Source organism: Mya arenaria, chromosome 16, assembly GCF_026914265.1.
Source record: "Mya arenaria isolate MELC-2E11 chromosome 16, ASM2691426v1".
Classification (NCBI taxonomy): Eukaryota; Metazoa; Mollusca; class Bivalvia; order Myida; family Myidae; genus Mya; species Mya arenaria.
The window spans coordinates 18,354,799-18,378,613 of record NC_069137.1 but is presented as its reverse complement, the minus strand read 5'-3'; the positions used below and the strand labels follow the sequence as shown (position 1 = coordinate 18,378,613).

At 33.5% G+C, this 23,815-nt stretch overlaps 1 protein-coding gene across 18 annotated transcripts in view; it reads left to right on the top strand.

The window, feature by feature from the left end:
* LOC128221935 (trichohyalin-like) overlaps window positions 1-23,815 on the top strand; it is a 315,209-nt gene that overhangs the window by 145,314 nt on the left and 146,080 nt on the right. For all 18 annotated transcript variants that reach the window (XM_052930638.1, XM_052930640.1, XM_052930632.1 and 15 more), the window contains 2 exons: window positions 4,037-4,057; window positions 11,953-11,973. In XM_052930638.1, the coding sequence (XP_052786598.1) occupies window positions 4,037-4,057; window positions 11,953-11,973 (42 nt within the window). The remainder of the gene's footprint in view (window positions 1-4,036; window positions 4,058-11,952; window positions 11,974-23,815) is intronic.

The following is a 23,815-nucleotide window of genomic DNA, read 5'->3' as shown; positions in this document are numbered from 1 at the left end:
TTGGATTAGCCAAAAGTTTCTTTAAAGGTCCTATTTTTCCTTTTCCCTTAAAGCTGCTAGTGACATCCTCCCCGGTAGAGACGTACAAGCCAAGACACATTGTGCAGAACTCTCTACCTTTTGTGTCAGCGAGTTCAGATACATTGATCAACTTGCGATTCTTTCCGGTCCCCAGGTCTATATAGATGTCCAAATCTATGGACGATGCATGATGCAGCAGAATTAACAATAAGTCTGTGTCTGGTGTTCGAACCACTGCTGAATTGTAGCCTTGTGATGCCACATACTTCAAGTAGATCACCACCCGGGTATCAGGTTCTTCTTGGTTGGAAGATAATTCTGGAATCTCATCACAGTTGACCTGAAATGAAATATTATTATTACTTCTATAATTATAATTTATATTTTTATTGTTTTCAATAATAATTATAATCATCATCATCATAGTCATTAGTTTTATTATTATTATTATTATTATTATTATTATTATTATTATTATTATTATTATTATTATTATTATTATTATTTATGAAGTCACCTCTCCATATGCGGAACTCAACCGGTATGCTTGGCCATTAACTACAAGCACTGCTAGTGAACATTTCTGAAGACGAGATGCTGCTTCTTTCCCCCTCCCATAACTTTAGCAATAATTTGCATAACTGAACTTTGTTTTCATCATTGGTAAAAAAAAGTTTAAAGTCAGTTGGTTTTCTAGTTGCAGGGCCATCTACTATGTATTTCTGTGACACACCACGTCTTAACCGTTCTTGGGCCTTAATAGACATAACGTTGCACGAATCTGTTGAAAAAACGAAATGGCGCTTTGCTACCTTCTGGTCAAGTATTTGAAAGCCTATAGCACCAAATGTAGGTCCCAAATGTGTCAATGAATGAAACAGGCCATTCCCGTCCTGAATGTAAAGCGCATCAGTTGGGTATGTTTCATCTGGAGCTACGTCTTCCAACAACATCGGGATGATTGGTGCTTTATTGGTCTTCATAAAAAAAAAAAAAAACATCTGGTGTTCCTAGGGTATGTGGAACTGATGTAAGTGGATACTTCATTACCTCTTCAAGCTGAATTGGTTCATGTAGCTGTTGTGACTTAACAAGCAGTGTGAATTCAATATTACTCTGTTCTTGGTACTGGACAATCCAAAATATAAACGATTAATAGGCTTCACGTTTCTGTTTTACTAGTATATAACACTAAATGGTTCATCGTATATTTCTTTAGTTGTAAAAAAATAAGTACTATTTTTGTTTTGATATTTGTTTTTTTTTCTTCATTGTCAGTAATTCATGTTCCATTTAATGAGCTTTCATGACTATTATCATTTATATTATATTAAATATTTACAAAAGCTCGTAAAAAATGTTACCTTTCCCTATGATGCTGTGAGTTTAACTGTCTTGTTTGATGACTCCATATTTTTTAGTTTCAACCTCTTTATTGGTTCAAAGAAAGATTCTTTCGAGCTACCAGATACAAATCGTTCTGTAATGAACGCAGCTTTGGCATTCCTGCCAATCTTGTCAGCTCCAAGAACATCCTTTTCTACTTCTGACGATGCCTGGGCCCCAGAAGCTAGACTATGTAGGTGGTCTTTGTCAGGAAGAGCAAACGGGTTACTGAAACTAGTAATTGCCGTTATGGTGCGTTGTACTGCCTCTTCAGATTTCTTTACCTAAGCTATTTCTAGCTCACGGTGTTTACCAGCTTTTGGACAGTCAGGATCACCAATTAGGCCGCACATATCAAGAAGACTCTCAAAGAATTGGACTCGAGTTGAAGTTGTCTGGCACCATCGTTGATAAGCTCCAAACATTGAATATAGGCCAGTGAATCCTCCTGTAATATATAAAGGGCATTGTACGATTTCTTGATTATATGTATATTCATGTATACATTCGTATTCGGGTAAAAAAACAAACAAATTAAACTTGTGTCCAATAGAAGTACCTTCTGACTTTGCAAACTTCATTAACGTTTCCTCCATTGTTTTATCGACATAACTTCTCGCCCCAGCAATCATAGAACGCGCTACTGATATACCTCCCTTCTTCAGCAGATCTTGCGCTCCGGGGTGTGTCGAATCAATGTTGGTTAAGAACAAGTCAAATCAAACAAGGTATCTGTAATACAATAATAAATGTTTTCATATCAAGGACATTATCATAAAAATATAAAACTTAAGGAAACCTTTTAAAACACATGATAACTAAGCAACTATGCAAAACAAATATAGCATAAGCGTACGACAGTGATCAAGCCTCTATGGTTTAACGTATAATAATACATAAGAAATACTGTTGTATCACATATACGATAATACAAAAATAATTGTAAGTTTCGACATCCATCCATAAAATAATATGTAAACAAGAATGCAGTAAAAAAAATAGTTACCGTGAGTAATTTGGTGCATCGTATGCAAAGAAAATATTTGCCATGTCCCCAAAACACTAGTGGAACAGATCTAAGTTGTTGGTTTTCACTGCATACAAACAACAACGCAAGCGCCAGACGTGCCATCTTGGCGGCCATCTTGAATTTTAAGCATCTTTGAAAAAAAAAAAATTCTGGGAACATCGAAAAAATGAAACTTCAGACATCATTTCATTACTTCATGCAAAAACAAAAAAAGTGTTCTTCGGGGGTACGGGACCCCTCTTGCCTACTGCACTACTACTTCAATTACATCACTGAAAGTTGAATTTGTTAGAGCTTTGTTCTCAGTACTTTTGCTAAATGATGAAAATTCAGACAATCATGACACAATTCAAGACATTTCTACATTCGTCGTTCATATTGTTTTTTTGTGCAAATATCACTACGTTAGTTGCCATCTAAAATGCCACTGTAAGTAGTGTGATAATGGACTACATTTGAAAAAAATAGGTACTGAATGAATGAATAAAACAAAACAAAAAACACGGAATGTTTCTAGAAGTATTAAATTATAGAGGGATTGAACCAGACTTTTGTGGAGCTTTAAATAATTAAAATATAATTGTTTACTGAAATAAAATGAACCTAATACACTTTTCTTGGTCCCGGTTATAATTTAACACATTTATAACAAATGCGTATTTCAGCCTTTTCAAAATGTGTAAAATGTCTCACAATCATAAGTCTCGCGAACTAAGCCAATTTCAAACAAATACTATCTTAAATGCATTGCTTTGTTGTTGTTTTGTGACAGAGTAAACGTTCGCAATTTATAAGCCCAACAAACTCAACACAGAGCAATCAAGGGTCGAATTGTATGCCTGACATATTTCAACGAGTTTTGCACAAGTAAATTAATTACTAATCGTGGTTTGCTTTGAGGCATACTATCCCAAAATTTCACAATCCCTTAATGTTAACAGCAAAGGAAAATCAAGTTCGTAGCAATGCTTTTACGGTTTAACGTTAAAGCTACACTCTTACAGATTGAACATTTTGACAGCTTTGTTTCTATTTTGTCTTGGAACGAGCCAATTTATGCGATATACATCGGAACCAGTGATATAAGACTGCTGACAAAAGATCCAATCGCTTAAAGTGAATTAAACTAAAAAAAAAAAAAAACACAATATAGCAAAAAGGCTTTGCAATAGGTCACATTTGTTATTCTGATTGATTTGATTTAATTATTCCTAAAAGAATTGCCATATTTTACCGACATACAAAATATTAGGTTAATAGAACATATATTGACTCTTGAAAATCGTCTTTTGCGAACCGTTCATTTTAAAGACTTGTATGCAATGTATCTTACTGTCCCGACTATAATTCATGCTTTCTATATTAGTGATTATGTCTTCTTTATGTGTTTACCTGATACCGATTAGAAATATTTGATTACACCCTCCGATATCAGAGAAACAACCGATTTTCGACTTTAATCAATCCTATTTGTTATTCAGGTGTTCACATTTAACAAATGTATGCAAAAAACCTTTTTTTTTCGTTAACATGTACATCACAAAATCATCACACACACTCCAGTTGTTTACCTATAACTGAATGTATTTCTACTTCCAGGAGTACAGAAGCGCTAAACCGGTATGTATGTTGGTTCCTTGAATTATAACGTTAGATCGTAAACCATTTCAAGTATACATTTTGACATATGACTGGCTATGATAATGTATTGAAAATATTATGTATCAATGTTGGATTCTATTTTAGTTTTACTGATGTTTTTAACAAATATGTTCACGTCGGAAAACACACATCTATCCAAGTCTATTCAATTTAGATCATCAGTATCAATTCTACTTTTCTAACAACATACATTATTATTCATAGAGCTAGTGTAAGCATTTCCTCAAATATAAACAATGAAAACTTCGCACCGTATTTCGTGCATGCTTAATTTCCTATGTATTTCAGTGTGTTTATACCACGTGATAAATTGCGTCATAAATGCTATATCGGAAGGCAATTTTTGCTTCGAAAAAAGACTTTAAACAAAGAAAACTTCACTATGTTTTCACCACTTTAAATGAAACATGGCGCAGTCGTCTATGCCGCTTACGTAGCCTCGCCTTCCTTTTTTTCCAGAGTTTGATTGCGAGTTTAGTTTTTTAAAACACTTCGAAAAACTTTTTTACAATACGGCCATCTGACAGAGCACTGCCAAAACAGTATTTTGGAAACAGGTTTTTCGAAGTGTTTGATAAAACTAAGCACCTTACGAAACTTCGGTAGTAAAACGAAGACATGTTATTTTTGATTTAAGTCTTTATTTTAGACAAAATGTTGCCTTCCGACGTAGCATATATGACGCAATATATCACGTGGTATACACACACTATATATACGAGAAACAATTTTAAAAGGGCAACGATGTTACCATCTACTGTTGGTTTTAATATAATTGTATAGCAATTGGTATACGCTAGTTATATTCGTTTGTTTTTTTGAAATATGCGTCAATATTGGCAAAATAACCGTCGGTCAAAATGTTTGATAAATATTGAATGTTTTCTTTTTAATTTTACACTTCTATGTTTTGAATATGCTTCTCTATCTCCAAAGTCCAGCTTTAAATACATATATTGTGCTTATTTTGATATATGTGATTCATCTTCGATCGTCGTCTGTCATAAAAGCGTTAAACATCAAGTGATGTTCCATGCATAACAATTTGTTACAATGCACAAAAATGGGATATTTCTAACTCAATTAAATTGCCAAAACCGATATGCTATCTACTTTTAATACTTCACTGAAAGTTGAATGTTTTAGAGCTTTGTTCTGAGTATTTTTGTTAAATAATGAAAATTTAGACAATCATGACATAATTGTATTCAGGATGAATTTGAGAACGATAACGGAAAATGTTCGTAATTCATTTTGGGAATATTACCAAATATTTGTGACAATTCTAGTTTAAGAATGATATAGAAAATCTCTCGGCATAATATGGATTATTTTGGGAATGTTCTCAAAAATGTTGAAAAGCCCCAGTTTTCAATACTATACTATGAACTGTTTGGTCCTACATAAACTATTTGTGGAGTTTTCAAAGGCTTTTTGTTGAATTTGTTTGTTTCAGTTCATCTGGTAATATTCTCAAATAATTTTGGTAATGTTACCAAATATCACGATCAAAATGGTAATATTCCCAGAAAACCTGGACATTAAATTCAGAATCCTAGCAGAAAATGTTCATCATTTTTTAAGAATATTACCAAATATTTGTGACTTTTCATAGTTGAAGAATATTTTAGAAAATCTCTCGGCATAGTATCGATTATTTTGGGAATGTTCCCACAAATGTTGAAACCCCCACCGCAACTTTCATTGCTATACTACAAAGTGTTTGGAAATATTTTCAAAATGTTTTGGTAACGTTACCAAATTTTCAAGATCAAATTGGTAATATTCCCAGAAAACCTGGCATACTATGGATACTTTTGGGAATATTACCAGAAATGTTGAAAACCACACTATAACTCTTCAATACTATACTATGAAGTGTTTGGTAATATTCCCAAAGATATTTCTAATCCTACAGAAATGCTTTGAGGACATTAAAAAGGGTTTCTGTTGAATACAAATGTTACCATGCTGAAAAGGGAAAGTTGCGTTTTCCCTTTTCATTTTGCGGTTTGTTAATTCAAGACATTTCTACATTCGTCGTTCATATTGTTTTTTCGTGCAAAAATCACTAATTAAAATATAATTGCACATATAATATACATTTTCACTTACTACCTGGTACAATTCCTGAAATGTTCAGACAAATACATAAAATATACGATGCAGTACATTCCGTTAAGTATAAAACTAATAACAATAATAAAACAACTATTAATTTTTCTACTACTATTAGTACCACTACTATTAATGAACATACTTTTAGTACTTCTACTGCCACTGCTACTGCTACTACTACTACTTTTATTACTACTACTACTGGTACTGCTACTGCTACCGCTACTGCTACTGCTACTGCTTCTGCTTTTACCATTGCTTCTGCTTCTGCTACCGCTACTATTACTGCTACTGCTACTTCTGTCTATTTTACTGCTACTGCTACTGCTACAGCTACTGCTTTTGCTACTGCTACTACTACTGCTACTACTACTGCTATTGCTACTGCTACTACTACCACTCTGCATTTACTACAAATTGAATCTGGTTGGGAAACTTTAAGTACTAGCCACAAGAAACACAAACTTCTTCTCTTCTTTAAATGAAAAATGGTTTTACGCCAGATTACTTTTCGGTTTTGGTTCCCCAGACAGTAGGACAAGCTTTATCAAGAACACTTAGAAATTCATCAAATATATCTAGTTTCCGAGCCCGCACATCTGTTAATATGAATTCATTCCTTCCTTCTACAATATCTGCATGGAATTCTCTTCCAGTTGACGCAAAGGTTATAAACAGTATCGTTGGTTTTAAATCATTCATCTATTTTGATAAGCCCAAAACACTTAGAATATTTTATTACGGGAAACGCCAGCTTCATGTCCTGCACACTCGCCTACGCAACAATTGTAGTTCCCTGAATCACCATCTCTATGTTAAAAATATTGTTCCCTCACCATTTTGCATGTGTGGAAGACAGGAGAGTACATACCACTATCTCTTTATTTGTCCTCTCTTTACTGAACAAAGGCAAAATATGTTTAATACTGTTCAATCTCTAACTGAGGTTACCCTCCGTTGCTTACTATATGGTGATGACACACTGACTGAAGAGCAAAATAGTACTCTGTTTGATGCAGTTCATCGTTTTATTTATTTGTCAAAAAGATTTGAAAACCAGTGATCGACTCAAACCACCAACACTCACACATCTTTTACTTTGCATCTCCTTCTTTTCTTCTTCGTTCTTTCTCATACTATATTTTTTTCTACCTCAATACAGTTGATTAATTTAGAATAAAGTTGTTTTTTTCTACAATAAATGTTTTAGCATTTAACGTCTATCATTCAGTTGCCTAAATGTTAAACATTATTTAATATGAGCTTGTATATTAATATGATTATAACTCCATCACTAGTAGCCGCCTCAAATGCTAATTGTTATTTATCATAACAGGGAAAGGAACTCTATTAGTTCATTTCTACCATTCCAATCCTGAAATTTGAATATGTATGTGTATTGAAATGTTGATAAATTTTGCTCAATAAAATATGTTTAAATCAATTGTGATAAAAAAGAACAACAACATATCCATACCAGCCGGTCCAGTTAAAAGAATAAAATCCTCATAAACTAATCATTTAAAATCTGGTTTTTGTTGTATTTGAAATAATATTAAAACCAAATGTGCATGGTATTGTATAGTTTAACTCTAAAACAAAATGTATATTTTTGTTATGATGAAATTAAACCATAACCTTTTAAAAGTGAAAAAATTGTTTCCTAAGTTGCCAAATCGATTCAATTATAAGGTGCAGTGTACATTTTGCTTTATTTGGTTTGTTGACCACCTGTTTCAGTTGGTCATGTGACTGCACTTCTTTTCTGTTCTGAAATGACAGTGGGAAACACAAATAGTGCTCCAGAATCTTACTTAAGTCCGCCAACAAATAACCTCGCCAATCACTCGCCCAGAATGTTAAAACTCCGTGCATGATAATGACACTGGCCATAAATTCAGTACACTTATACTTCTGCAAAATGCTGAAACATAAGCAGCATTCAACGAGAGCTTATTAAATTTCAGTGACACATCACACTTACCCCATATTGCCAGTGCAGTTCTGTATAGCCAGCATTTAATTACTCTTATATCGTCCTAAATTAAATCCATTCAAAATTCGGCGATTAATTACATACTCGTGATCTTTATGTCACTTCCGGAAATGTTACATGATTTAATAATTGTGAAATATATTTACCTTGACGGTAAACGTATTAAATACATTTTAATGTTAATGTTTTGAACAGTTTCAAGGAAAATAATGCAAATTAAAGTACTATAATGGTGTTGTGCCGATGTCAATAGCGCAAAAAAGCACTTGTCTCTACTTCTGAAAGGTCCTCGTTAAAATATCCCGATTTATTTTTCCGCCTTGCCAGATAAACTTTTTCTATCGACGACAATAATAAAGTATTCTGCATTTTTGCAACAATTCGTCATTATGGGTTGATACAAATGTTCAAAAAAGAAGGCGTTGTTACAAAGTAACTATCAAAAAGAAATGTTATGAAATGAATTTTAATACTATTGACCCCTTAGCCCAGTCATTGGGAATGCGCAGGCATTTTAATCAAAATATTTAAATTGCTTTCTGATTACTTATCATGTACAAAGTAAAGTTCATAAACTGATGTCATCAGATTGATAACTTACTATTGTTTAAACTCTTTCCAGTTAATTCATGTCTCAACATCAACACCAAATATTTAACTTTTCGCCGATATAAAGTATATTTGTTTATTTCAGTGTAAGATCGAATTTTATTTCACGAGTGTCGTAGAAAAACATATTTCGCCACTCGTGATACGATCTTACACTGAAAAGAAAACATTTTTTTCTTTTATGCTTATTTTCGGAGTTTTAATATTATTAATCAATTTTCTTAATTACCCCTTTTTTGAAAAGGGTGTTTTTTACACCGTAACCGGCGGGACGCCCCTCACGCAAATTATATATATATAATAGCAGATGACGAAGCTGTCAATTTTCCGGTTTGTTGTGAAAACGTTCTATGGATATTCGTTTTTATAGTTAATTATTTGCTCGTTTTTTTAGGTCAAAGACTTTATGAACATTAACCAATGTACTTTTATTAGTGCAAAAAATAACGAAAACACTTATATTTTAAGCGGGACATAGATAAATAACTAAATTACTACGACACCATTTCTTAAATGGAAATTTGAAAGGTCAAATGTCGTAGCAAAACAATTGCTGATAATCATTAAATATAAAACATTTCTCTTAATTTGAGAGTGTGTTTCATCACACATTGATATTCAGTCATCTTACGGTCAGAGAGAAATCTCGTTTGCTTGAAGACAAGTCGATTTCCAGATAATGATGAGGACCACGCTAGTTTGTTGACACATTTTGAGGCGTGGATGGGGTAAAAATATATCAGTAAATCTGTAAATTGTTGTGTGAATTTTGCGGAATGTTTGTATTACAACGACAAACAGTTCAAATCATATTTGAACGATGATATGACATTCTATTCATGTCTAAACAATTGTTTTCGTCTGTTATTTGTTTAATATAAAAGCAAATATTGGAACATTCAGCTTAAAGATCAAGTAAACGTTTGAAAAACGGGATAACCATTTTTCTAATCAACTGTATGTTGCTAATTTCCAAATATATATTTTAAATTTATTTAACATTTCTTTAAATTTTAAATATTTTCTTTGCAAATATTTTCTGGTTCAAAGTGAAGTGTTCTGTTTTGATCAAAGGGAAGAAACTACAATGGACTTTGATATTTGCACTCCTTATTTTGCAGTGAAAATATCAAATTGATATTTTCACTGTTGTTATTTTACTGTTAAAACTCCATTTTTCATCGAAATGCATAAAAGAAATAAATGATATATTTTATAAGGGAGTGAATACGAAGACTATAATACAAGTGGCAACTATTGTTAACCGATTGCCAAAGTATATTGTTGTGTGCATATTAGCTAGTTTAATCCCAAAATAATCTAGAGCTCGATTTAAGTTCTGTCACACGTCCGTTCAAAAGTTGAAATACCGTCGTGCATTGATATGGATATTGATGCGTGTGGTATATATGCGGTGATTGTATGTTTTTAGCATCGTTCAAAAGCTGTTTTGGTAATTTCCTTGTGCCTCTTGAAATGGTTTATATACAGATAGTTGACTGCTGAATATTTCAAATGAATTATTGGCGCATCATTGACAACGATATAGCATATCATTCATATCGAGTGAATAACATTGTTTTCACAATCAATTTAAAATTTTCAGAATACATGATTTCATTATTAAAGTACTCGTTACAAGTCAATGAAAATACAATTTTCGGACATAGCTCTACTAGAATTGTCTCTAATTAAGTATATATGGGAAAAATGTTACGTATAAGCTCTTAACAACTAAAGAAGTGCCATATAGACAATAAATCGGTCGATCAAATAATATTTTTGAGTTGTACACTTCAAAATGTGTTTGATATATTCTGTATAACTTGTTCATCAAGTTTAATGTATGATATTGTATGTGCCTACAGTATGTACATATGTTTTGATATGAGTGTTATGGTACGTGTCCGTCTTTCACTAAAGCTTAAATCATCGCGTGATTGGATACGCGAGGTAATTAGTTTCAATGCGATGAAATAAATCTCAAAAAGGAAGTTATTACTAACTTAATTAAATAACAGGAATCAAATTTGAATCAAACAATGATCAGAAATAATAATAATTAAGGAAATTACTTTTAGAAATCAAATTTACAACTAAGTTAACGACATATTACTTTTCTTGGTCCCGGTTAAAAATGAAGTTCGAACTATTGTTTAACTCATATATAACAAATGCGCATTTCAGAGTTTCAAAACGTGTAAAATAATCGTAAGTCTCGCGAAATCTGCAAATTTCAATCAAGTATCATCTTAAAGGCCAGGCATTGATTAGCTGTTGTTTTGCGACAGAGTAAACGTTCGCAATTTATTAGTCTCATAAACTCAACACAGAGCAATCAAGGGTAGCATTTTATGCCGGACATATTTCAACAGGTTTTGTACATTTGAAAATTATTACTCGAGGTTTGCTTTGGGGCATTCTATCCCGAATATTCACAATCTCTTAATCTTAACAGCAACGGATAACCGTTCGTAACAGTGCTATAACAGTTTAACAATAAAGCTGCACTCTTACAGATTGAACATTTTGACAGCTTATATTATATTTTGTCTTCGAACGAGCCAATTAATGCGATAAACATCATAACCAGTGATATATGACCGCTGACAAAAGATCAGATCGCAGATAGTGAAAATTAAACGAAAAATACAAAATGTAGCAAAAAGGCGTTGCATTAGGTCATATATGTTATTCTGATTGATTTGATTCAATTGATCCTAAAAGAATTGCCATTTTTACCGACGTACATAATATCATGCTAATGGGATATATGGACTCTTGATGATCGTATTTTGCGAACCGTTCATTTTAAAGATTTGTTTACAACTTATATTACTGTCCCGATTATAGTTTATGATTTTTTATCAAATATTTTAGTACTGTTATATGTCTTCTTTATGTTTTTAACTGAAAGCAATAAAAAGTCTTGAAAATATTTTTTTTTATCTCCGATATCAGAGGAACAACTGATTGGCGCCTATACTCAATCCTTTCTATCCTATGTGTTATGCAGGTGTTCACATAAATCTTCATGTATGCAAAAAACACCTTTGTTTTCGTGTACATCACCAAGACATTACATACACTCCAGTTGTTTACCTATAAATGAACGTATTTCTACTTTCAGGAAAAGCGACGATCTAATACGGTATGTATGTTTGTTTTTTGAAATATAACGTTAGATATATCATAAACTCTTTCAAGTTTATTTTTTTACATCTGAATGGCTATGAAAATGGATTGAAAATATTATGTTTCAATGTTGAATTCTATTTTAGTTTTACTGATGTATTAAAGATATATGTTCCGGTCGGAAAACTCACATCTATCCATGTCATCAGTATCATTCTACTCAACTCACATCACAAATTATTAACCATAGAGCTAGTGTTAGCATTTCCTCAAATATAAATCTGAAAACATCGCACCGTATTTTCCGCATGCTAAATTACCTTTATATGTATGATAAACAATTTTAGAAGAGAGGACAACGATGTTACAATCTAGTGTTGGTTTTTATATAATTGTTGGGCAACGTTAGTTATATTCGTTTGTTTTCTTGAAATACGTATGCGTCATTATGGGCAAAAATAACAGTCGGTCAAAATGCTTTTGAAAATTCTTGTATCTTTATTTTTAATTGTACACTTTAAAGTGTGTTTGAATATGCTTCTTTATTTTAAAAGTCCAGCTTTAAATATATATGTTTTGTTCATTATGAGATATGTGATACATCTTCGATCGTCGTCTGTCATAAAAGCTTTAATCATCACGTGATGTTACACGCATGCCAACTTATTTCAATGCACAAAAAGAAGACATTTCTAACTTAATAACATTGCCAAAACCGAAATGTTATCTACTTTCTATTACATCAGTGAAAGTTAAATTTGTTAGAGCTTTGTTCTCAGTATCTATGCTATATTATGAATATTCTGAAAATCATAACACAATTCAAAACATTTCTATATTCGTCGTCTATATTGTTATGCTAAAACATTAATATTCTGACAATCATAACACAATATAAAACATTTCTACACTCGTCGTCAATATTGTTTTTCGTGCAAATATCACTTTGTTAGTTGCCATTTAAAAATGCCACTGGAAGTAATTTGATAATGGTCCATTGAAACTTTAAGAATGATTCAAAAATGGAAATAACACATGTTAGATTTTGGCAACAAGCAAATATGTTTTTACGATCAGTTCTTTATTTTATAATCGAGACCAACTCATATATATCGTAACACATATTGTATGCAATAGGTAATCCATTTCACACGGGTTGATTTGAAAGAAAGAATTTTGAAAATGTATGCGAAAACATAACCTAAGGCTAATTGGACAAATACAATATTGACAATCGTCGTGAGAAAACCATAAATATCAACTAATTCAAAAACAAAATGTTAATTTAAACAAAATGTTTCTAGAAGTATTAAAGTATACAAGGATGATCCAGAATTTTATGGAGCTTTTGAATAATACTTCTACTACTACTACTACTACTACTACTACTACTACTACTACTACTACTACTACTACTACTACTACTACTACTACTACTACTACTACTACTACTACTACTACTACTACTACTACTACTACTACTAATACAACTACTACTACTACTACTAATATTACTACTACTACTACTGCTACTGCTACTGCTACTGCTACTGCTACTGCTGCTACTGCTACTGCTACTACTACTACTACTACTACTTCTACTACTACTACTACTACTACTACTACTACTACTACTACTACTACTACTACTACTACTACTACTACTACTACTACTTCTACTACTACTACTACTACTACTACTACTACTACTACTATTGCTACTTCTACTTCTACTACTATTACTACTACTACTACTACTACTACTACTACTACTACTACTACTACTACTACTACTACTACTACTACTACTACTACTACTACTACTACTACTACTACTACTACTACTACTACTACTAAAACTACTTCTACTACTACTACTACTACTACTACTACTACTACTACTACTACTACTACTACTACTACTACTACTACTACTACTACTACTACTACTACTACTGCTACTACTACTACTACTACTACTACTACTACTACTACTGCTGCTACTACTGCTACTATTACTACTACTACTACGTCTATCACAAACACTACTATCACAAACACTACTACATACTGTTATGAACCTTATAAAATAATCACAAGTCTTCATGCACTGGAGTGCCAAAGTGAATACATTATCGTTGTATACAATTCGGGAATCTTACATAAATTTGATTTGTAAGACATGTTTTGAGGTAAATGAAATCAACGGCAAGCTTTTTTTGCTTGTTAAAGCTGTACTAATAATGAATATGTTATTCTCTTCCTATATATAAACGTTCTACATTTTCACAACATGAATCCTTTGACACAAGTGTGAATTATATATACATTAAATACATAGAACGAAGTTATATCGGTTCGACACGAAGCACAAATTGCTTGTTCATTCGTTTAATTAAAATAAAATCACCATTCGTTATGGCGTGTTTACGGACAATTTAAGAACGTTATGACACAACACTTGTCTTATCCTCGTATATCTACAATACATAACAACTAACTTATTACTGTGCTTGTTCACCAGCTTGATTGATATAAAACAATTGCCATAAATTGTAATGCCGCGTTAATCAACACAGTAATTCTTAATAAGCTGGTGCAATTGGTGTCGACGCCGGTTTTGGGGGCGAATAATCAGATTCCATAATTGTAAATGTATGTATATAAGGTGCTAATGTTGGTTAAGAACGTGTGCAAAGAAAATCGTTTGAAGCTTAATTCATACATTCAGAATATATTTTTATTTCAACTAAAACAATCATTTAATTTCGAACATTTCAATATTGATTATTCAGCGGTGAAACAGGTTTTTTTCTGTTCATTCTTTTTATTTATGTCACAACATCAACACCAATTATTTAACTATTTGCCGATATACAACGATATCTTCAGAAAGGACGTGAATATGAATATTATTTTATAATTTGTAACTATTGTTAACCGTTTGCCAAATTGTGAATTTGTGTGCATGTTACCTAGTTTAAACCCCAAGTAATCTAGAACTCGACTGATGTCCTGTTTCACTGTCCGTTCAACGGTGGATATACTTTCGTGTGCATTGGTGCTGATTGATGGGTGTGGTATATATGTGGTGATTGTATGTTTTTAGTATATGTGTTTATTGTTCAATGCTGTTTTGGTAATTTCCCTGTACCTCCTGAAATGGTTTATATTTGACTACTGTATATTTCAAATGAATTATTGACTCACACTTGACTGCGTTGAAGCGTATCGAGTGAATAACATAGTCAGTTTCATAATCAATTTTAAAATACAATAATACATAATTTCAAGTTTCATTATAATTAAACGACCTCCAATTTGTGTATGCAAATCCTAGATTTCGCAAACTCAAGTACCCTTTAAATAAGGTGTAATCGAATACTGGCCTATACTTTAGTTAGAAGGCTTCATTTAGGTATGATTTTGTTGTTTTTGTTTGCGAAATGTTTTTGGAAGTTTGTCTAATTGACCCGCCAACTTCGGGCCCCAGCGGGGTTTTCGCAGAAAAACACGGGTTGTTTCACTATCCTGTGGGATTTTTCTCCCGTTTTTCAAAAGCTGGGGAAAAATCCCGCGGGGTTTCAAAAATACAAGATTCAAGTTATTTTAGCTCAAAACAACATCTTATATCAAAAGGAGCATTATGCTTCGACACCGGAAGTGAAATAACGCGAAACAAAAAAAAAACCGCTTTTCAGTACGGGGTTTTTCTCCTGCGGGATAAAACTCCAAGATTTTACCGATAATGCAAAATCCGTAAAACCCCCACATCTAAGCTATTATATTATTGTTATGATGTTAATTATCACTTGTTTAAGGATTTTGAAATACTTGCTTTTTATATAAAGAACAACACAAATTTTATGTGTGTTTTTTACGGGAGAAAAACCCAGCAAAACCTGTTTTGACTATTTATGATTTAAAACGCGATTATTGCACTTCATTTAAAGCAAAAACAAATGTTACTACATATGTATCTTATATGTTTAATATAACAACCATCTTAGTTATGTAAATGATATTATTAAAGGTAATTTAACTAATTTCGAAACTTATGAAATAGTGTAATGTAACCTTTTTAAAAAAAATAATCTTCCCTTTTTAACCGTCTTTAAAAATACTGCAGGAATGAAAATTATACGTGACGTTAAAGAGTTGTAACGTTAAAAAGATAATATCGCTTAAAATTGTTTAATTATTGTTTCTTGAATCTGACTTTAAACCGGTTTAACACAAACATACAATTACAATAATCAATACCAGGGTACATGTATCATGCTGGAAAATTACGAATGTGTCAGACGAATTATTTTGTCTTTCATAGAAGATAAACAAAATCATCGAGCTTTGCAGAACGATGAATCAGAATGACTGAATGACACTAAGTATTGCAAAATGGATATATCCCAAACTTCAATGGTAAGTCATATATTTTATTTTATTGCATTTTTGTGTGGCTTGTTGAATATGTATCAGGTAGATCTACTTGACACAAACAATTTTAATATGAATATCTTAATACACATATCCCATATATAAGGCGATTATTGATTATGTGACTTGCACCTGTGGCTAAGAAGTTGGACAACTCTTGGTTATGCACCAGTCAGTTGTAACCCCCCCCCCCCGGTCCGGGGAATGGCAGGGACTTTGACTTTCGGTCCAGCTAAGCCCGGGCAAAGGCCCATTTTCCCCAGCTATCCCCGGTATACACCCACTCTCCGGTAATCACGGCCACCCCAGTTCCGGAGAATAGCGGGGACTTTCTGTCCAGCCAAGCCCGGGTAAAATCCTTGTCCTGCAGGGATGAACTGCCGGTAAAATCCCTGCCAAATGATCCCGTACCCCAAGGACCCTAGGTAAGGCCTCCGGTAATCACAGCCTTCCCAGGTCCGGAGAAAAGCGGGGACTTTGGCTTTCTGTCCAGCCAAGCCCAGGTAAAATCCTTGTCCTGCGGGGACAAACTGCGGGTAAAATCCCTGCCAAATGATCCCGTACCCCAAGTAGTCCAAATAATTGTACGTTGACAGATTTTTGATATGGCAAATCCTTAATGTACAAATTGTTTTGTACCAAAAGTGGGTAGTTGTTGCGGGTTAAATCATATTGCGTCCATTAAATATCATAAAAACAAGTAATATAACCAGATTATGTTATTTTATATTAGTTCCGTACACAAAAAATAAGTATCCAGCGAATAATTATGAGTTTGACGGTCTATCTCGAAGCTTGTCGGAGGTGGCCGACTTATTACTATTGGGTCGAGTTGTTCCGTTTGGCATAATTGTTGTCTGTGTCAGTCAACTTTCGTTGTATTGGAAAGGTAAATAATGTGTTTTAATGCATTAATTGCTTGCTTTGTGCAAAATAACTTTTCTTTTACATGGTAAATTATGAATATAAACCTTTATGATCAATTTCAACCATAAAATACTTCACTTAATACAATTTCAATATTTTTCAAACACCTCCGGTTTTTGCCCAAACCCGTTTAGACATAAGGGATTGGAAGAAACCTGTATAACACGTCTATTATTTTAGACTAGTACCCCAAGGACCCTAGGTAAGGCCTCCGGTATTCACGGCCTCCCCAATCTCCTAAAAAAACGTCCAGAAAAAAACAACATTATTATTAAAAGTATTTATTCTTTTCATGAAAGTATTTTGCCTGTAATTGCGCATTCAACATCCTAATGCAATATAAACTGTCATGATCTGCCCCCAGATTTCAGATTTAGTAAGCTTCTTATGACACAGACAACAGTTTTGCCTATACTGTATATGATCTGCAGGTTTGCGCATGATTATTATATATTAATGGCATATTTAGCTGACTGCAGTGGTCAAAATTGACACCAGCCCAAATGTTTTGTAGCAGGGCTTGCCAAGCATTAGTGTTAGAATTCGGGCTTGTACCTCCAAAAGTTTAATTGGATGACTGTGACTCAGTATGTTTTGACATATTTTTGTTACTGTTTGGACTTTCTTGTAAAATAGTTGTGCTTGTTAGATGTAAAATTCTTCGATCAGAAAAATTGTATCCATGGTGTGTGTTTTTCCATGTAAATGTCCTTATAACTAAAACTATAGTATATATGTCACTGTTATGTTGGTCTAAACAACTGTTTCAAAGATGTGATTACTTTCAATGTACCTGTCCTCAGAATTATTAATTTGTAAGTTGTATACATGAATGTAATGTCTGTTCGTGAATAACTGTTCCCATGGGGTGTATCTCTTGTTGTACTAAATGTCCTTATAACTCTTACTATAGTATATGTCAGTGTAATGTTCGTCCTTGAATAACTGACCCCATGGCACGTGTCTTTGTAATGTACCATACATTTTAGAATGACTATTATGATTATTACTATATATTGAAAGTCAAATGTTATGTCCGTCCCTGAATAAATGTCACTATAGTGTCATTTTTTGTTATAAAGTACATTTTAGAATAACTATTTATACTATATTGTATGTAATTGTAATGCTTGTCCCTGAATAACTGTCCCCATGGTGAGATTCTTTGTAGGTAGATTTAAGAATACCAATTTCTGGAGTGTGTGTCAATGTTATGTCCGTCCCTGAATAACTGTCACCACTGTAATGGGTGTGTCATTACAATGTACATGTCAGAATTACTATTACTATTTAGTATAATGTCATTTAGTCAATGTATGTTTGTCCCTGAATAACTGTCCCAATGGTTCAATTCTATGTAAAGTAAATGTCAGGATAAATATTAGTATATGGTTATTGTCAAGTGTGATGTCTGTCCATAAATAAGTCTCCTCATGGTGTGTGTCTTTGCAATGTTCATGTAAGAATAACTATTACTAACTATTACTATAGTGTGTGTTAATTAAGTCTAGTCAATGTAACATCCGTCCCTGAATAACTGTCCTCATGGCGCTTGTCTTAAAATGTTAATATGTCAAAATAACTAGTACTTATAAAAGTGTATACATCAATGTAATGTCCGTCCCTGAATAACTGTCCCTATGGCATTTGTTGTTACAATGATAATGGCAGAATAACTATTTCTATTATGTATATGTCAATGAAATGTCTATCCCTGAAATGTCCCCATGGTGTGTGTTTTTACAATTTTCATATCAGAATAACTATTTTTATAGTGTATGTCAATGTAATGTCCGTCCCTTATTAACTGTCCCCATGGGGTATGTCTTTGCAATGTTCATAAATTTCAGAATAACTATTTCTATATAGTGTATGTCAAATTAGTGTGACAGGCCCTGCTAAACTTTCCCCATAGTGTGTGTCTTTGCAATGTTCATTTCAGAATTACTATTTCTATAGTGGTGTAAATGTAATGTCCGCCCCTGATTAACTGTCCCCATGTAGGGATTCTATGTAAAGTACACATCAGGATAATTAATTACTGTATTGTATATCAGTGTTATGTCTGTCCCTAATGAAGTCACCCTAAGGGTGTCTGGTGTGTGTCTTTACAATGCTCATGTCAGAAATACTATTATTATTATAGTGTATGTAAATGTAATGTCCGTCCCAGAGTAACTGTCACCATGTAGCGATTCTGTGTAAAGTACATGTCAGGATCACTAATCCTTTATATTTTTATGCCAATGTTATTTTCCTAAATAAGTCTCCCCATGGCTGTCTCTGCAATGTTCATGTCAGAATAACCATTACTTTAGTGTATGTCAATGAACATTATGATTGTCCCTGTATTGAACTGTCCTCATGGTGTGTGTCTTTTTAAAGTTAATGTCAGAAATTATATTACAATAGTGTATGTCAATGTTATGTCCATCACCCTGAATAAATGTCCCAATGTAGTGATTCAATGTCAGTACATGTCAGGGTAACTAAATTTCTGTATTGTCAATGTTATGCACCAGTCAATTGTAACCACGGCCCCGGCCCACCCCACCCAGGTCCGGGGGTATACCGGGGAAAAGGGCCGTGTTTTTACCAAGTGGTCCCGCAGGGCCGGGTGACTGCGGTGGTTTTGACATAGGGCCAAATTAAGCCAAGATTGGGCCTTATTTAGAGTCTCTGGGGTGCGGGAGCATTTGGCCGGGGTTTAACCATCAGTTCGTCCCCGTAGGGCGGGGATTTTACCCGGAGTCGGCTGGACCGAATGTCAAAGTCCTGGCTATTCCCCGGACCTGGGGAGGGGGGCTGTGGTTAAAATTGACTGGTGAATTATAATATCAGTCCCTAAATAAGTATTCCCATTGGCGTGACTGTCATGGTAATGTACATGAACCCATAATTATTACTTTAGTATATTATTATAAAACTAACAGTAGGATGTCAAAATGACTTAATTAATTAAATACACCATGATAAATGATAATATATCATGAGTGGATTGTACTCTCTTGCAGACACTGATATCATTTTTTTTAGTTGGAAGATTTTACTGTTGTTAAAGTGTGGAATAAACAGAATTTATGATGAAATGGGTTTCATTTTCCTACATGCCTTTTCGAAACAAAATAATCCGCTGAGTTCTCTCTGTTCCTTGAAGCTGTCAAATAAGTTCACATTTGGATTATTTATGGATTATATATATATATATATATATATATATAATGTCTACACTCATGCACAATATTTTGCTAACAATTGGGCGCAAGTCCGCTAACGCGTTCGCAGGGGTTACTTTGAATGACTGGGGAATAGCACAGTAGTGCCCCTAGTGTGCCTCCTTGTTTTCAGTCCCTACTAAAAGATTACTGTTGGTCAGCCTTAGAGTATTTGAGGTTGGCTGATGAAGTTTTTTCAACAGTCAGAGACTTCTGTTCAGGATTTCCGTTCCTTTATTCTAAGAACCCCTGCGAAAAAGGTTCATGAAGTTCATGAACTTTTCCAAAAATTCATGAACTATTCCAAAAGTACATGAACTTCCAAATAAGTTCATGAACTTCAAAATAAATTCATGCACTTTGAAAGAATTTTTGTGAAGTTCATGAACAAAGTATTGAAGTTCATGAACTATTATTGTGATAATTTATTAGTTCATGAACTTTTGACCAGTTAACTGAAAGTTCATGAACCACATTTGAAGTTGATGAACTTTTGAATAAGTTCATGAACTTTGAAAGTTTGTTTGTCAAGTTCCTGAACATTTTATTAAAGTTTAGCAGAACTGCAACGTAAGATTCAAGTTTGCATTTAAAAATATATTTTCTAGTTGTTAATGTATCAGTCAGACAATTGTAACAACGCCCCCCAGGGCAGGTGTACATCAGGGATTGAGAGAGGAACGTGAAATGTTTTTACCTTTCTTGTTCATCAATTTCGTATACAGATGATCTGAGATTTGTGGCTGAAGGAATATTCTTAACAATGTGTTGAAAAACAAAAGAAGATTTTCTCATAAACCGAAACAACTGGTTCTGAAATATTTATTGGTTAAGATTCTTAAGAAATAGTTTTCTCATACAACTTTTGTCTTAGTGACCATGCTGTACATATATAATTGAAAGGCATTCATAGTCGTTTATATGATTTTTAAACTTCAAAATTGACTTACGTTTTGTTTAAACAAATGTCTTGAGTCTTGGTGACGGCAATGTTCCAAACAGTAGTTTTTCTCCACTATTAGACAGCGTGAAAATGTATTTACACATTGGCTGATAGATGGAAAGATAATTAATAGCTATGATTTCTTTCCTCCAGAGTAATTCAAAATCCATTAGTTGTCTTTAACACTGAAAAAAAATGCAAACACAGCTGAATGACAACAATAAGCCGCCATTTTGAATTGAACCGTAAGTACATTCTGCAGACGATAATGGATGAAGCTTTCGTTGTGTAGGTCATTAAAATGACCAGGATGGCAAACTGGTGAGTTTTTACCTATCACTTGTAAATTATTGTTGAACTAAATTGGTTTTGACTCCTTACTAAATGTACAACGTTATTCAATGACAATATCAATTGACTGTAAATTGTAATTTCTGGAAAGAGCATGTCAATTGACAATTTGATTTTTCAAATTATGAATTATATGTTTTTCTTACAAAAAATCATTAGAACTTATTGTCACAATTTAAAGAAGTCGCAAAAATATGTGACAGTTTAGAATTGTGATATGTGACTGCATTCATTTAATGTTCTTGGATGATTGTCAGTGTGCGAAATTAACCTTTTTTACCTGGTAGCCAATGGGGCTACAGACTTGGAGATTTCTGTAGCCCAAGCCAGACTTCCATAGCCCACCGGTTAACAGAAAAACGCATCTTGAGTACCTTATATGGTTAAAAACAAGGAATGATATGACAACTGTACAGTATCTTATTATATTTTGTATAAAATGCAAGTATGGTGGTTGTGTGGTCCTGTGTTGCCAGGGGGCAGGGGGGCTGGTGGTGGTTCGATGGGGGGGGGGTGCTGGTTCTGTCAAGGCAGTTGGATTGTTGATGAAGGGGGAGGATGGAAGTCCTGTCAACATGCGCTGCTTAAATGTGGCATTAGTGACAGGATTTTACAAACATCTATTTCATAATTTTCGTTGATTATTTAAAAAAAAACACACAGCAAAAACAACATCCAAACTTTAATATCTGACTAAAACAAAAAAAGTATTGACAGTCCGAAATATGATTTCCGTCAAAATAATTATTTTCAAGCAGTATATAGCGTATAATAGTTTGACAAGGGAGATTACTGCAACAGAAAATATCCATAACAATGAGAGATTATCCGGAAGTCGGTCAACGGTGTCGAGGTAAACATTTATCCGACATTATTTTTTTAACCAACAAGCCCGATGATTTCATCGCCAGTCGGGCTACCTTAAAGGATTTTTTTCGTAGCCAAGGTCAGTTTTTCGTCGCCACGGGCGATCGGGCTACCGTTAATTTCACAGATTGGGTGAAGAAAACAGGTCTTACATATAATTGTTTATGATATTCACTAAAGTAAATTGTCCATTTGAGACTCAATGGAGACTAGTAAAACACAACCAACTATGCAGTTACTCAGCTATAGATGTGGCGAAAGTGAGGATGTCAACTTTTCCTGTTACCGGTACGCCTGAACCCTGATCATGTTGCCACCATACAGAGCCCCAACCCACCAACATGTGCTGTACAATTTCTGCAGATGCCCACGTGTTCATGACAGAGAGTAACTGGTAAGGGTTTAAGCTAAGATAATTTTAAAAGTTTTTTGTCATGAACACGTCATAGTGGATTTCAATGGAACCAAATACATATTTGACAGAGTGTTAATACAAAGTCATACATTTATTGTTTTTCCCGGGAGGACCCTTTTCTCTCAAACATAGCAATTCAATTACTAGAGTAATGCCCCTTAACTGTCATATGACTCAAGAACTTGACAGTAGATTGCAATTGGTATCACTTTGAGGCTTAAATGTGAATCGTCCTCTACCTACAATTAATACTAGCTAATTTTGTTTCAACTGCATAGTGAAACTTAAATGTGAACAGCTTAAAATCTCATCCATTCTTTAATCTTCTAGAGTTAAAATAATTTAAAATTGGTCTTATTTAAAGGAAGAAGACTTTAATTATGTATTTTAAACTTGCTTTTTATCATCAAAAGCTAAATTCAATGTCATATATTTTTCAGGGAAAACAGACTTAAAATAGAGGAAGGCAACTGCCGGTTGAGAAAGAAAAGGAGGACATGGGCGATACATATTACTGAACTGCAGTATAGAATCATATCATCTACCAACTCCATGTTAGTTGCTGTGGAAATCAACATTGATATAGATATAATTTTTGAAACTGTTAAAAAATATGAATTACACTATCTTAACTAGAGAAGAAGTGAAAAACTGTTCCTGTATAGAGCGGGACTGCTTTACACAAACTAGATCCTGTCAGAAA